Source organism: Gopherus flavomarginatus, chromosome 1, assembly GCF_025201925.1.
Source record: "Gopherus flavomarginatus isolate rGopFla2 chromosome 1, rGopFla2.mat.asm, whole genome shotgun sequence".
NCBI lineage: Eukaryota > Metazoa > Chordata > Testudines > Testudinidae > Gopherus > Gopherus flavomarginatus.
In genome coordinates this window covers 257,572,479-257,587,307 of record NC_066617.1, presented here as the reverse complement: position 1 = coordinate 257,587,307, position 14,829 = coordinate 257,572,479, and the positions used below count along the sequence as shown (strand labels likewise).

Below are 14,829 nucleotides of genomic sequence, written 5' to 3'. Positions count from 1 at the left end.
GTCCTTGTTAAAATCTTCAGGCGCATCCCCATTGCTATGCAAAGACTCTGCTGGCTGAACTTGCCTCTGCCCCTGCTCAGAATAGCCAGAAAGACCAGCTGCTTGCCTGTTGCCAAGCAACAGCAGTAGGCTCACTACACCAGCTGACTTAGGCTGAAAATGACTGTATCTGCCTAGCAACCTGCTGCACTTCCCCGATGAGGCAATCTGGTAGCACACAAATAAATGCAGATGTGCAGCCAGCCTTCATGCAGAGTACAAATGGTGTGAAAATTTTTATTTCTACCATATTAACTCGCTTTGCACAATGACCCAAACTCATTCTTGCAATTTTATTGAGGATGATGGAATTGCATCCACTGACACTACAGCTGAATTTAGTTCAATATGTTGGCTGCAAGAGGTTATACACTGTGTTTAATAAGAACTTTCAGCATTTTAATGACCAACAGCCATCTCTGTCTGTTGCACTCTTTCTTCACTGAAGACATTACTTATGGGTCAAGTCATCAATATTTTATAGTGGGTAAGTCCTTCTGTATGTAGTGAACTACAATAAGAATATGTGCATCTTAGGAGCTACTTTTTGTAAGGCAGAATGAAGTGGGCTGCAAAGGATCATAAAGTAAAATATATTCATGGCCTGAAGCATTTTTAAATGCACACTGACTAAATTTCAAAAACTTCACACTGGCAACTTCAACAACTCAGTTTTCTGATACAGCACCCTTTAAATAGCATGCCCTACGTTTTCTACATAATATAATAAAATAAATTGCTATAAGTCATTCCTTCATGTCTTTATTTTTTTCAAAGACTCCTTTAGGCAGGCGTCTGAGCTGCACCACGGGTTTGCTTTCAGATTTGGCTAAATAGTGCCCCAATAGAGCTGTGAATCATCAACAAAACCGTGAAACTGACTATACACAAAAATGATGTTACATGCACAAAGAAAATACACACAAAGAGAAGGGTATAAAAATCACTAATCTTTTTCTGATGAATTATTTGTAATAAAGATTTTTAAATCCACTCCTTTCAGTTTTAATTTATGAAAGGAAAGCTCTGTGATCTCTTAAACTTCCAGAGACAATTCATATTTACTTATTATAATTCTCTTAATCTCCACAATAGACTTTTGATAACAATAGCAACATAATATGAAAAAATATGTGTGGTCTGTCAGTCTAGTCTGATAATTGCCAAACAGTTTTAAAAGAATGTGGTCTGTCTTCTTTGCATCTGCTTCTGATGACTGGGCTTTTGGTTGAAGTATGTTAGCTTCTTGTAAACTGGGAACCTCAGAATCTTCAGATCATGAGTGTGTTTATCTTGTAGCAGTCTAATGCTTTCCCGAAGTTCTTCACTGCTACATAACTAAAATAAATATTTGCAATGGTTATTACTCAATATACACTTCATTAGACCATAGTCTGATCTCATTTTAGAACATACTGGTCTAAATCTCAAGTCACGGAAGTTACTCCAGATTTAAAGTATTGTAAGTGACCTCAGAATCTGACTCCCTCATAGCTAGTTGTTGGGGTTTTGGGGGGGGAAGAGGGGGTGAGGGGGAGATAGGGGGTGGTTAGTTGTTTTTGTTTGTTTTTCCTTTACATTATTTTATTGAAGCCAATGGGGAAAAAAACTTTCGTTAAAAGTGGCACAAGTTTAGAAGAGATTTGACTGCTAATATCAATACAAATTATTCTACCTTTTCCAAAATGTCAAGCTAAATAATACCCTTGTTTGGCAAAATATTTCACAAGACCAGGGACTAATTTCAGTGGTGTCTTAAAAGATGGTATAAGTATAAGAAGATGAACATAAGCAACAAAGTAATGTAATTTGGTTCAGTGTCCTGGGTCAACTCCCTCCCAAAGATAAACCTGTAGGAGGGAGGCCCAGGAAGGAAACCTCCATGAGGATCCCCTTGCAGTGATCCCCTCTTCTCCGCTACATCATCCCATGGGGGAGGGAAGACAGGAGCTTGGCCCACCATGGGAAAGGCATTTGGGCCCACTTCTAAGCCTGGAGGACAAGTAGGAGGAGGTCAGGCCATTCATCCAGAGGCCCTGTGCTGCTGCAGTAGCTCCAGACCCTGGGAGCACACTCCAATGGCTGGCTACTTTTGGCAACCAGTGGGAGAAGGCTCTGCAGAAAATACAGCCTGTATTATCTTCTCCAGGGAATTTTGCTCTGACTGTAAAGGGGCTGATGTGTGTTTTCCCTGCAGCCTATCCCACTTCCATTCTCTATGCATGTTCCAGATCCCAGGGAGAGGCCTCCACTGGGTCCAGAGGAGGCAACTGCCCCTCCTTCCACATGTGTTCTGTGTGCAGCTCTTAAGGGGACAGTGTGGGACACTGGGTGTGCAGAACAAATGAATTTGCACTGATTTGGTACTCTGTGCATACCGGACCCTGCCATATGTGATTGCAATGCCTATTGAAGCCAGTTGGCCTGGTTCTGGTCTCCCATCCTGATGAAACAAGAGTAACGCTACTGAAGTAAATGGAATTCCTTAGTAAAAACAGGGTGAGATAAGAATCATATCAGTAGAAGATGAACTTCCTTATCTTAGAGCTGAATATGTCCTGTGGGAGTGATGTGGTAGATGTAAGTTTAAACTTTTTGTGGGAAGCTGCTTTATCTTGCATCCCCCGTTAGTTCCTGTTCCTACAGCTCCCTATACCTTCATCTCCTTGGTGTGTATATTTCTGGTTTGCACATCTGCTGAATGCCAAACGGTGCAATTGCCACTTATGCCAGTTTTATTGAATGAAATTATTTACATCTGTGAAGGGACATGCCCTTGCTCTACAGGGGACGAGATTAACGAGCTCTTCTGGACCTATTCAGCCCTAATGAGGCACACCTGCAAGACTACTTCTGCCTGGAGGGGAGGAGCTTAAAAAGGAAAACCTGCCACAGGAAGGGTTCAACAGGAAGAAGGCTGTTTAGCTTTAGAGACTGCTGATATCAGAGACAGGTCAGCTGAGAAGGAGACAGTCACAGACTGTGCTGCTCCCAAAGCTGCACAGGCCAGCTGTAAAGCAGTACATCCCAAGAGGAGGGGCTGAAGGTAGCCCCACTAACAGGCATTAGATTCTGATAGACCAAGCACACAGAGCTGAGTCCAGAAAGACCACCTGAGAGACAGGCTACCTCTGCCTGTCTTGGTGTCACCCAGATTGCCCTCTCTCCTAAGGGAAAGGGGAAAGGACCTTACTCTTGCTTATTTGTGTGACTCAGATAACCTCTCGTGTTATGAACTGAGTGGGGGGGACAGTGTAAATGATGGACAGTGGGATCTGGATGGGGTTGAGGGAGCTCTTGCCCCCCACAATATCTTATTCTACAAAATGTACCCAAAGGAAGGGGAAATGCCCCTGGTCCAGTGCCAGCATGGGGACTGAAGAGATGTAGCTTATGCCTTCCCTATTTGGGAGCTGGTTGGTGCTGTCTTAGCCCCTGGCACAGTCTAGGGCAGCCCTGAGGATCATCCATATTTGCACCTCCCATTTCCACAGTCCTTATGGGCCTTGTAGCAGAAAAATCAGTAGGCCAAAGGGATGTCTGGTCGTGCCTCCTCCCACCCACAATACCCCAACACCCCCCCTTTGCTAGGGGTCCCTATGTGAGTGTGCACAGTGCTGGCATTCAGCTTGGAGCCTTGCAAAAAATGCACCAGCACATTGGGCCATTCACTGATGTAGGGGAGGGGCTCATGCCTGCCAGATGGCCTCCGTGCACCCAGTTGTAACAAACAGGCTGATTATATCTTAAGTTAACCGCAAAATACTAGTGGCACTTGAAAACATGGGTCACCTAGGTCTGATTCTCCTCTCTCGCTGTAATCTCAAGTAACTCAGACTGAAGTCAATGAAGTAACATTTTTGCAAAACTCTCGTACCTGAGAGCACAGTCAGGCCCACTACCTTCTCCTTTGAACATGTTCTGTTTAAACGACTTGATCTCTCTGTAATTAAAATCAGTAAAGTGAGAAATGATGATTATAGGGACTAAAGGAAGGCACTGTGTTCATTGGGCTTGCTCAGGGTACTGTAAAATATTCATTGCAAAAACAAAAAAATTGCTGGTAATTTGATTCCTGAATATGTCTGGATGCTACCACAAAGATAAAGTGCCAGTTGTAGTATTAGAAGAAGGTTTTATGCAAGTTCTATTTGAGAGCTATAGCTTATTTTATTCTTCTGCTACCCAGTGTCAAAGCCAGAGCTGCACCAGAATAATAAAAGTTGTTTGTGTGTTGTAACTTCTCTCATACATTGGTTAATGCAGTTGATAATTTTAGATGAAAGAGCCAATGACTGAAGAGACACGTAAACTGACTGGAATTCAGAAGAAGTAACACTCAGCCTGCCATCTGCTTAACAACATGGATTGCTGTCAACACACTACCTTGGTGTTCTACTCTTTGCACTGGCTCCCCATTGAATATAGGGTACAACTAAAGATCTTAGGGCTGGCCCTAGCTACCTGAGAGATCACCTCTCCCTCCCATGACCACTACCTTTCATGACAGTGAGGCTGATTAGTGGGGGAGATAGAATTTTACAGACCCAGGACCTAGACTATATATATAACTATTTTAGCAGATATTGTGGCATGGTGCTTAGCTATGGTGGCTTGTCAGGGTGAGGAGGAGTCACATAAGGACCTAGATAAAGGAAAGGGATATTATTTGGCCTATGTGCGCTCTGTCAATAGCCCTTGATATGTTTGAGAAAGTAGGATGTTCTGCTAACATCTACACAAAGGTACAGTGTATATAGCTAGCAAATCCCAGGCCAAGTGGTGTTATAAGTCCAAAATGCAGGTCCAATGAGATACTATAGGAAAAAAACTGAAATATCTTGACCTTTTGACCAGCTGGCAAGCATTCAGTTCTGGCAATGTGCTGGAACTGCCTCTGGGTAACTGACTTTCAAAGATTTCTGTAGCATGAAATAGGTTTCTACTGCACATAGAGATCCTGTCCCATGCTTCCCATAGAAGAACGTCAAAAGAAACCATAACTTCTGTCAACCCAATTGCTGCTCTCCAGCTTGGCTAGGCAGCTTTCATGGTAAAGTTTAAGTTAATAACCTGAGTGGCGAACTGGTTTAAGGCTCCCCATTCAGTTGCTAAAGAGCTTATGAGAGGCGAAAAAACAAAGACGGGAAAAGGTTGGCAGGAAAGGTGCAGGGAGAGAATGCAGCTACATTTTAAAAGTGAAACAGCCCATTGTTGTATCTAGCCTGGCGCTGATAGCTACCCCAGTTGTGTTTCTAAGTTTGTTCCCAGGTGATTCTAGTAGCTTTGAGTTCAGGTACTACAATTCCCAGGATGCACCAGGGGAGAGAGAGGGAGAGGTGAAAGTGCAGAGGGAAAGGGAAGTGAAGGATGGGTTCTGTGAAAAAGTGAGGGGAAGAAACCTTACCTTTGCTGTTATCAAGCTTCCTCAGAGGGGTTCAGATACAAAACACATATTAGATGAGGGTAGAAAAGAAACAGAAAGAGCTAGCAGTTTTCATCTTTTCCCTCCCCCCGCCACCCCCAAGTCCATATGTTTTTAAATCACAATTGTAGGAATTTTCTTTTTGATGATAAGGATTCAAGTCATCAGTTCTTGTGTTCGGAAGCATGGCTGTGACATCATAAAGGTTCAACTGGCCAAGTGGAATATGGTGTTAGATTATTTGTGTCCATAACAAGATTCTAATTCCCACTAGAGAGGGAAGATCCTGATACCCCTAAACTATTCAAAATCCAGATCTGCATTCTCCTACTTAGTTCCATCTCTAGTTACCATAGAAATCAGTGGTGATGGATCCACTGATCACAGTGCCCCTGTGTCAAAAATGATAATGTAAAGCTCCAGCCTTCAAAACCTTAAGACCCCTAATGCTTCAAATTCATTGCAACAGCAGTAGTAATGTGAGTACTTATACAATTACCTGCTGAAACTTCTTGCAAGTTTTTGACAGCTTTCTGATGTCATCTGCATTAAGAAAGGACAGGATGTGCATAATCAGGTTATCAGGCATTCGAGTTAGGAAATCGTAACATCCCTGACACAAATTCAGCGTGTATTCCAGCATCTTGTAGCCAAAGATATTCTGCACTTGCTCTGTGTAAAAGGAAGAAAAGAATAGATACTAAATAAATTGCAGATAAACAGCTCTCTGGAAATGAGTAATTTTAAGCCATGCAAGGTCCCAAGTTTGACACTGTATTTAGATGAAGGATCCAGCACTAGGAGCATGTGCACACCCTTGTGTTAGGAGGAAAGAGACTGTGATCTAGCAGGGAAAAGATTACAATTAACAGTAGGGGACAAAAGGGGGCAGTTTTTAGAGATGTTATAGGGGAAGAAGCAACAGGATTTGCTGAGAGTCTGGATGGGGCGGAGGGGGGAGGAGATAATTCATGCTCACCTTCTTCAACTCATGGCTATGTGGTGGATAGGACAGCTGTAATGAAGCGGAGAATAAAAAAGGCTGTCTGTACCACAGAAGTTTCTGCACCAGTCGCACACAGGCTGGGATAGCAAGTTATTATGGGGACTAGCTTGGGAAGGGGGCCACAGGATTGCTATTTATATTGATCCAGTAGCTTCAACACCACATGCAAATGGGAAAGGAGGGCTGCAGCCACCACTAGCCCATGGACTGGAGAAGTGGCCATACGGAGCTGCACTGCAGCTCAATGTTCTGGCCTGTTTTGGGGTCTGTGGATCTTCTCTCCAACCCACCTGAACTTCTCCTCCACAAACTTGTTTAACTCCCTTAGATCTAAATAGGCCTGAGTCCCCCCTTTTGCTTTTGGGATCAAGAAATATTGGGAGTAAAATCCCTTCCCCCTGAACACTGGAGGGACCTCTATAGTTCCTGCAAGGGGAAGTGACTGTATTTCATGCAGCAGCATGAGAGAGGCCATTGAAGAGGGACAGGGACCTGGGATGGGAGGTTAGAAATAAATTGGAGTGTATATCCCACTTCCACCATGCTTAGAACCTATTGATCTGCTGTGTTGTGGGCCCAAGCACTACGGAAGTGGGACAGGTGGTTTGCAAAAATCAGGGAAGAAAAAGATGGCATTCTAAGAACTGGCAGTCTGTTCCTGACCAGCTCATCAAAATGAGGTATTGGAGGATGATGCCTTGATGAACCAGAAGCTGCAGGGGCAGATGATGCTCGTGGGTGTTTTTAGTAACCTCTGCTCTTCTTCCTTGGCAACTGCTGGGTTTGAGGGGCAACCCTCTGAAATCCCTGGGACTGGTGAGGACAGAAGGCCTTCTGCTTTACTGCTGGGATGTAAATGCCTAAGGACTCTAGGGTTGCTCTAGAGTCCTGGAGATGATGCAGTGTCTTGTCAGTTTTTACAGAGAAGAGCAGTTACTTTTCTAATGGGAGGCCCTGGACTGTTTGCTGAACCTCTGGAGGGAGGCCACCATGACAAGTGATGGCAGAGGCTATGCCATGAGTTGCAGAATCTGCTGCATCCAGACCAGCCCGCAGAGCTGCTCTGGCAACCAACTTGCCCTCCTCGATCAATATGGAAATCCTGTTTTGCATCATCTGGGAGCTTGTCCTTGAACTTTAAAATTGTATCCCACATGAAAAATTGTATCACCACAGCAAAATGTTCTCACTTGTAGTACCAAGCTGTAACCCACCTGTGGAATAAAGCTTCCTTGCAAGTCCAACTTCTTGGCCTCTTTGTTCTTCAGGGTTGATTACTGGTGTCCCTGCCTCTCTCTTTTATTGGCTGTGGAAATGACCAGGGAGCCCCAACGGGGATGGTGATATGGATGTTCGAACCCCTGAGAGGGGATATAGTACTTCCTCTCCACTTTTTTTGCAGTAGGCGGCAAGGGAACTGGGGTCTGCCAAAGAACCTAGTTGGGCTCTAAAATAGTCTCATTAATAGGCAGAACTATACTAGCCAGGGCCGCCGATGTCAAGATGTCCACAAGCCCATGGGACTTTTCCTGGATCTCCTCTGGGTGGATGTCCAGAGCCAAAGTCATTATCTTCAACTCCTGATGTGTCCTGAAATCATCAGGAGTTAGAGAAATAAGGTCTGCCACAATTGCCTCATCAGGGAATGAGGAAGAGGGTGGCATTGGTTCTGGGGGCTGGTTTAGTTCCCATTCTTCTCAGGCTTGCCTGTAAGAAGGGCTCTGAACCTGCTCAGTGCTGGGCCTGGTATTGACACGAGGTGTTTGCAGTGTCAATGCTCCTGACAGCCAGTAGGCAGAGCCAGCTGAAGGGAATGTGAGGACACTCTAGATTGAGGGGGAAAACTCCACAGGTTCCCAAAGGGCCAGTGGTGTGATCTCAATCCCCAATTATGTGTGGCCTAAGGATCCCTTTGCTATGTCCCATGGTGATATTGTGCTGAAACCAAGGTGGACAGGTAATATGCTCCTGATGGTGAGAATGGCTAGGGTGGGACACATGGGAGCCCACTTCAAAATCTGACAAACAAGAATCCTCTTCTTGTGAGCATTATGGTTCTGTACCCATCGGTACCGGTGAGGTAGGTTCAGACTCTGAAGAAAGGGGAGCAGGGGAGCTGATCTGCAGCTTTTCCTTAGACAGTACTGTCTTCATTGCTACAGTAACGGCCAAATCTGCTGGACCTGCATAGTGTGGAAGTGAAGCCACCAATCTTGGTTCCTTGGGCACTGGTGCTGGGCAAGACTCCTGAACTGCCAGTGATGGCACTACTGAGAGGTTCAATAACTCTCTTGCAGCCTCAGCTGCCTCAGGATTAGATGGTTTCAGGAAAGTGCTCTGCTGTACCGGCGTGTGAGGCGATCCTGATGATGGTACTTCAGAAGTTGGTCTCAACAGGCCCATACTAGTCTTTGGATCAAAAAACTTCCTTGCTTGGTGATATGCTCCGGAGAGTGCCTCCTCTTTGAGCTCACTCCCAAGTCCTTAGTTGAACTCAACCTCTTTGCCTCTCTTGATGACCCTAGTACCAGTCTATTTTATGATGCTAGCAACACCAATTTGCCTCTCAGTACCAGTAATGTCAAAGGTGAACTACTAACTAACACAGAGGTGCTTGGTAGATGGTTCTGATGGAGGATGGAGTGCTGATTAATTTAAGTCTGGCTGCCCTGTCTTTCTTGGAGCAGGGCTTAAAACCTTTACAGATGCTACATCTGTCACTTTTGTTAGCCTCCCGCAAGCACTTAGGGCAGGTGGGGTGAGGGTCACTGTTAGGTATTGCCTTACCACAAGAGTGGCAGGGATTGAAACCCAAAGAGCGCGGCATATGTCCAGTATCAGGGCAGGTACACAGATTGGGCACTGGAGCCAAGCCACAAAAACATTTTTTTTAAATGACACTAAACTGAACTAACTGTATATATCCTATACCAGCACTATTTATACACTAGACAAAAAGATTTTCAGAAGCAAGGATGGAAGCTTTGAAAACCATCACAAGCAGTAGGAAGGAACTGAAGGGGGTCAGGGTGCATGGCTCCAGCCTTTATGCCTGTGTTCAGTGCGCAAGGCAGCAGAAGGTGCTCATGCTGCCCCCAACACGTACCACTAAGGGAAAACCTCTCTTGAGAACTGTGCGCTGAAGCACACGCATGCACCTACAGTGAAATGGACATGGGCAATCACTTGAACTATGATTATTCTATTAATCAAACATTTTGCTTATTTTTACCCCAACCAGGTCTCTGATGAGCAAACTGAGTCCCAAAGAGAACTGATAACTGGGCTTTCAATGTGTCCCAAAGAGAACTGATGACTGAGGGCAGGTTTCACAGCTTTGGGAGCAACAAACCAGAAGGGAAAAGCCCAAGTGTCTGGTAGCTAAGAACTTGGGGAGATGGATTTGGGGAACTCTGAACTGAAGCAGGTTGTTGAGGTTACCATGCAAGGAGTAACTAGGCTGCTAGAAGCCAGGGCTGAGACCTTTATTCATGTAGGCTGGCTCCTGGTGTCAGAACTCTCAGCCATTGCAGCATAGTATTAAGGCACCCAAAGTTACAGGTCAGATGATGACAGAACCACTGCCTGGTCTGGGTGATCCCCAAAATATCACACATGTGTAATGAACTTTTAAAATACATATGTAAAGCTAATGATACTGAAGACAAATCAACTCTCACTGGTTAAAACCAAATGGAAGTCACCCCACTGCTGATGAAGAGGGGATTATCTGCTGCCACTAACAAGGACTAGAGAGAACTCATGCGGTACAAAATGGGGAGGTATCGGCAAGGACTGATCACTGCATTGTAGCTAAACTTGGGCAAGGTGGAACAAAATCACAGTTACTAATAAGAGATGTTAAATTCCCTTTATTGACAGTAATATTATATTTCAGAACTGAGTGTTCTACCCCCAGGAAAATTTCAATTAAAGATAATCCACTAAAAGAATATTAACTACCAATCCAGGAAAGATAATTTAGCACTAGGGCAAGCTTCCATAATAATTAAAAGTGGAATAATAAGGGTGAATTGCCCAGGCATGTCAAATGAAAGATGTAGAGTTTTCTTCAGCAGAATGAACACAGGCCATTTCCTTGTCTTAGAACACCATGCTGCAATAGAAATGCCATAGACCATTGCATACTGAAAGCTTGTCAGTTCCTTATATAAACACTAACTACCTCCGAAGAAAACACTTTGAAATGTAAGTATCACATTTGTCACAAAAGGCATAAAGGTTTTCAATGTGTGTTTAAGACATGTACAATAATTAATGGATTTCTCCATAGCTACAGTACCATATGGGGTTACATGTTTATTGCCCTGTTCATTATAACCATCACCATGTAACAAAAACAAACAGATAATTCTAAAATAACTGACTGATCCAAAAAGGGATTGAAATTAATTAAAATAGTCCTATGCTGTGACTATATTGCACACCACTACATTTAGCTTTGTTACTGTCAAGCGTCTCACTATGAGAAAAATTTAATTTGTTAATACAGATAATTATATTGCTTCTACATGGGCACGAAGAATAAATCCTGGTCTGCAAATTATGTCCAAGGATTTTCTATATAACTGACATTGTTGGGCGGGGAGAGGGAGAAGAGACAGACACATGATAGATATTACATAGATTGGAATCCATGAAATAGTATAAAATGATTTCAGGAATGAGTTGTGGATTTGAGGATAAAGTTTTTTGACCAGGTAAAAAGAAGGGTATATGTGACAGGTGTGCATGCCTCGCACTAGACAAGAAAGGGTTAACCCCACATTATGGGCTGCGGAAGTCCCACCCCTTCAGACCCTGCTGGGTATGCTCCGATTGCTGCCTCAGTATAAAAGGGAGCAGCCCCGCTCATTGTAGGCTGACCACCGAAGTGGGAGGATGCTTGGTGGAGGCTCCAGCCCAGGAACCACTTCAGCACTTGATTGCAGGAACCAGTGATCTCGAGGACCAGACTGGAGACCTGTTGCCTATGGCCGGCCAACCGGAGTCAGAATCCCGGGAAACTACCCGCACTGAGGAGCTCAGAGACCCTGACAGAGTGCAGATCCTGGCTTCAGGAGACACAGCAGGAAGTTGCCCAGGGAGGTGGTGTGACTGGGTGTCTCTCACCCAAGGAAGGTCAGAGTGTTGTGGTAGGAGCCCCGCTGACTGGATGGTGACCACACTTGCCATTGACAGGGCCCTGGGCTGGGAGTCAGTGGAGCAGGGAGGGCCCAGGTCCCTCTACCCCAGCTGTCACCCCCCTGGGTGGTGGCCCCTGACTTCAGCCATTAGGCCCTGCAGCCCTGATCCCAAGGGCAGCCATATTGACTCTGGCTATTAGGCCATATTGCCTTGTCCCGAAGGACAGCCATATTGACTCTGGCTATTAGGCCATATTGCCTTGTGCTCAAGGGCAGGCATATTATTTCTGGCCATTAGGCTATGCAGCCCCAAACTCAAGAGCTGCCATATTGACTCTAACCTGTGACCCATACTCTCTTAAGCATGAGGACTGTCTGGTAGACTGTAACTGCGGTGCCCTCACTCCCATGACCCATTCCAAAATGGCGACGGAGTGTGCATGTACCACAACATGTAAGCTAAAACCAGCAGTGGTATTAGGACATCTATATATCAGAGAGGAGAGAGACAACTTTAGTCATACTGTTTGTTCTTTGTTTGCTAACTCAATACTTGCTGTGTAACTGTTCATTCAGCAAAAAATCACTGTGGGGTTTCCTCACTTCCTTTGGGAAAAGCTTTTCTTGATTAGGCCGAAAGGAAATCCTCCATGACCTCCAGATCACCTACAACAACCAGCACCAAGAAGAATGAGTGTGGATACAGGGACTAAATTCAATTTAATTTAGCCAAAAATAAATTCAAACGAAAAACAGCTATGCCAAGGTCTTTGATCTTATACTATATAACCCATTTGTAATGTTCAAGAAAAGATACACATTTAGGACTAGAATCACAAAGAAGCTTTTTATCGATGCTTACCAAAACAATTGTACAGTATATCACTCTTCCAATACTGCTTTTGGGGGTCACAAAACTGTAGATGTATGCAATTAAACACGCTCATTTGTAAATCAGTGTGAAACAAAACCACACAGCCTCTCTGAAATTATCTACAGGATTTTGTTTCTTTGTTGTTGTTTTTAAATTCACCAGCCTAAAAAACTTGAGTCAACATCACATACAGTCTTGCACTTGTTTGTCTCTTTATTAACATTATTTTTCTCCATTATGACAAGATTTGTTAAGCACAACTCTTATACCATACGTGAAAACAAAAGGAAAGGAACCTAGGACAATACTATATGAAACAAAACACACATGCAGTCCATCGCGCTATCCCATAGTATTCTTCTGTAGAGGCCAGAGAGTCTTATTTCCAGATATAAGGAAGGAAAAATTCTCTGTCAATACTAAATCTTACTTCATCAACTATACAAAGAAATCCAAAACCCCTTCATTGTACCCTTACAGTGAGTTTAAGCTTGATTCTTTGAAAATTTAGCCCTGACTACTGAAAAAATCCCTCTAAAACAATTCTCTGGAAGATGTGACAGATAAATGTTAGTTCATCAAGAAATCTGATCTCAGCTGATCAGAAAAAAATTAAACATTTTTTGGGGAAAAAAAGTGGTCAAAATATCAGTTTTGTTAGAATTTCCAGCTGACCTATTTGAGAGACATTTGAGTAGAATTAAAGGTGCTTTTTATTCCTATTGTTAACTGGGATCATAGGCGCCAACTCTGTGGGTGCTCCAGGGCTGAAGCAGCAATAGAAGAAAAATGGTGGATGCTTAGCACTCACTGGCAACCCCCTATCAGTGCCTCCCTATCCCCTCAGAGCCTCCCACCAACCAAGATCAGCTGTTCTGCGGCGTGCAGGAGGTGCCAGGGGGAGGAGCGAGGGCCTGGCGCACTTGGGGGAAGGAAGAAGGAGGGCAGAGCTGAGACGGGAAGAGGCAGGGTGGGGGTGGGGCCTTGGGGGAAGGGATGGAGTGGAGGTAGGACCTGGGGCAGAGTCAGGGCAAGCAGCTCCCAGCACATTAGATACTTGGTGCATATGCCTGGTGTCTCAGAATGAAAAAGAATGAGAACTATTGGATTAGACATTTTCTAAATATAGGGTAAAATTGTGTATTAAGAGTTCAGCTGTGCTGCATAAGTCACTTTTGAGAATAGGACTTAGACTCCTAAGTAATAGATGCTTTTGAAAATTTTATCCATATACTACAAGGCATACAACATGTGAAAAACAGCCAAGTTTGTACTGCTGCTGGAACCTAGCTTTTGCATTTCTTGAATAAGTGATTTTAACTCTGCAAGCTTACTGTCATATTAAGACAATTTTTTGCAAGTATTGCTATGATGATGTAATATTAGGTTGCTATTGAACTTTCAAAACGAACAAAGCAAGGAGTAAAAGTGTCATTTCCAACAGCACAGTGAATGTCAGATAATTTACTGCAAGTTTGAAAAAGAAATTCAAATTCACTTTGTTTTAAGCATCTTGTTTAGCAAAGCATTAAAGATCAGTCAATACAAATTATAGGACTAAACTTCTTCCACAGAAGACATCTTCTGACATTACTGTGAAGCATAAAAAGGTTGAAAACATTGTGTGATGCTCTATATGCTTTGAATACAGAGCATAACATTTTTAGAAACACAATTATGAGCTGGTGATTTTTTTACAATGCTAACTGAACGTCAATTAACACTTTTTACCTCTGTTTTGGTGATGGTAAAGTGATGGAAGTCTTTGCTGGGAGAAGGAGCTTGACTCTGGATCTCATAAAGTTTATCGTGAAGGAGGGAAGTCATGCTGGCTTTTCCTGCTTGCCTGGACTGCAAGACAGATCACAGCCTCACTAGATTGTTTCTATGGACTCTGTGCAGTGAGTGGTTGAACTCAACTCTTTCTACCTTGTCTTGTAACAACAAGCATAATCAGCATCCACATTCCAGCCTACTTGAGGGGAGGGATAAGTGCTGGGCAAATCTCTCCTCAGGAGTACTATGTTCACAGCATTGACTATTACTCAGGAGCTGTCAAAAATTATTAGAGTGCTCTATTAGAAGTGAAAGTTATATAATTGCACAGACAATGTCCAACCTCCTCAGCACAGGTTAGTTTGTATTCATGGCAAGCTTTTTTGCCATTGAAGACCAGAACTAATCCCACAGGACACTCACATAAATGAGAGAGAGAGAAAATAAGTCTTTGAAGTTAGTAAAAGGAAAACAGTTGGGAGAGAGAGCTGGTTCTAAGCCTGATATCAGTATCACATGATCAGGTTTGTATCCAGACAACTAAGTCCCTGATCCTGCAACC

At 43.7% G+C, this 14,829-nt stretch overlaps 1 protein-coding gene across 1 annotated transcript; it reads right to left on the bottom strand.

The window, feature by feature from the left end:
* Positions 1-1,212: 1,212 nt before the first annotated feature.
* LOC127043542 (F-box only protein 36-like) lies at positions 1,213-14,318 on the bottom strand. The gene is made up of 4 exons (XM_050937457.1): positions 14,223-14,318; positions 12,175-12,283; positions 5,964-6,136; positions 1,213-1,377 (listed from the first exon to the last, which is right to left on the bottom strand). The coding sequence occupies exons 1-4, from the start codon at positions 14,316-14,318 to the stop codon at positions 1,213-1,215; spliced, it is 543 nt and encodes a 180-aa protein (XP_050793414.1).
* Between the last annotated feature and the right edge of the window lie 511 nt (positions 14,319-14,829).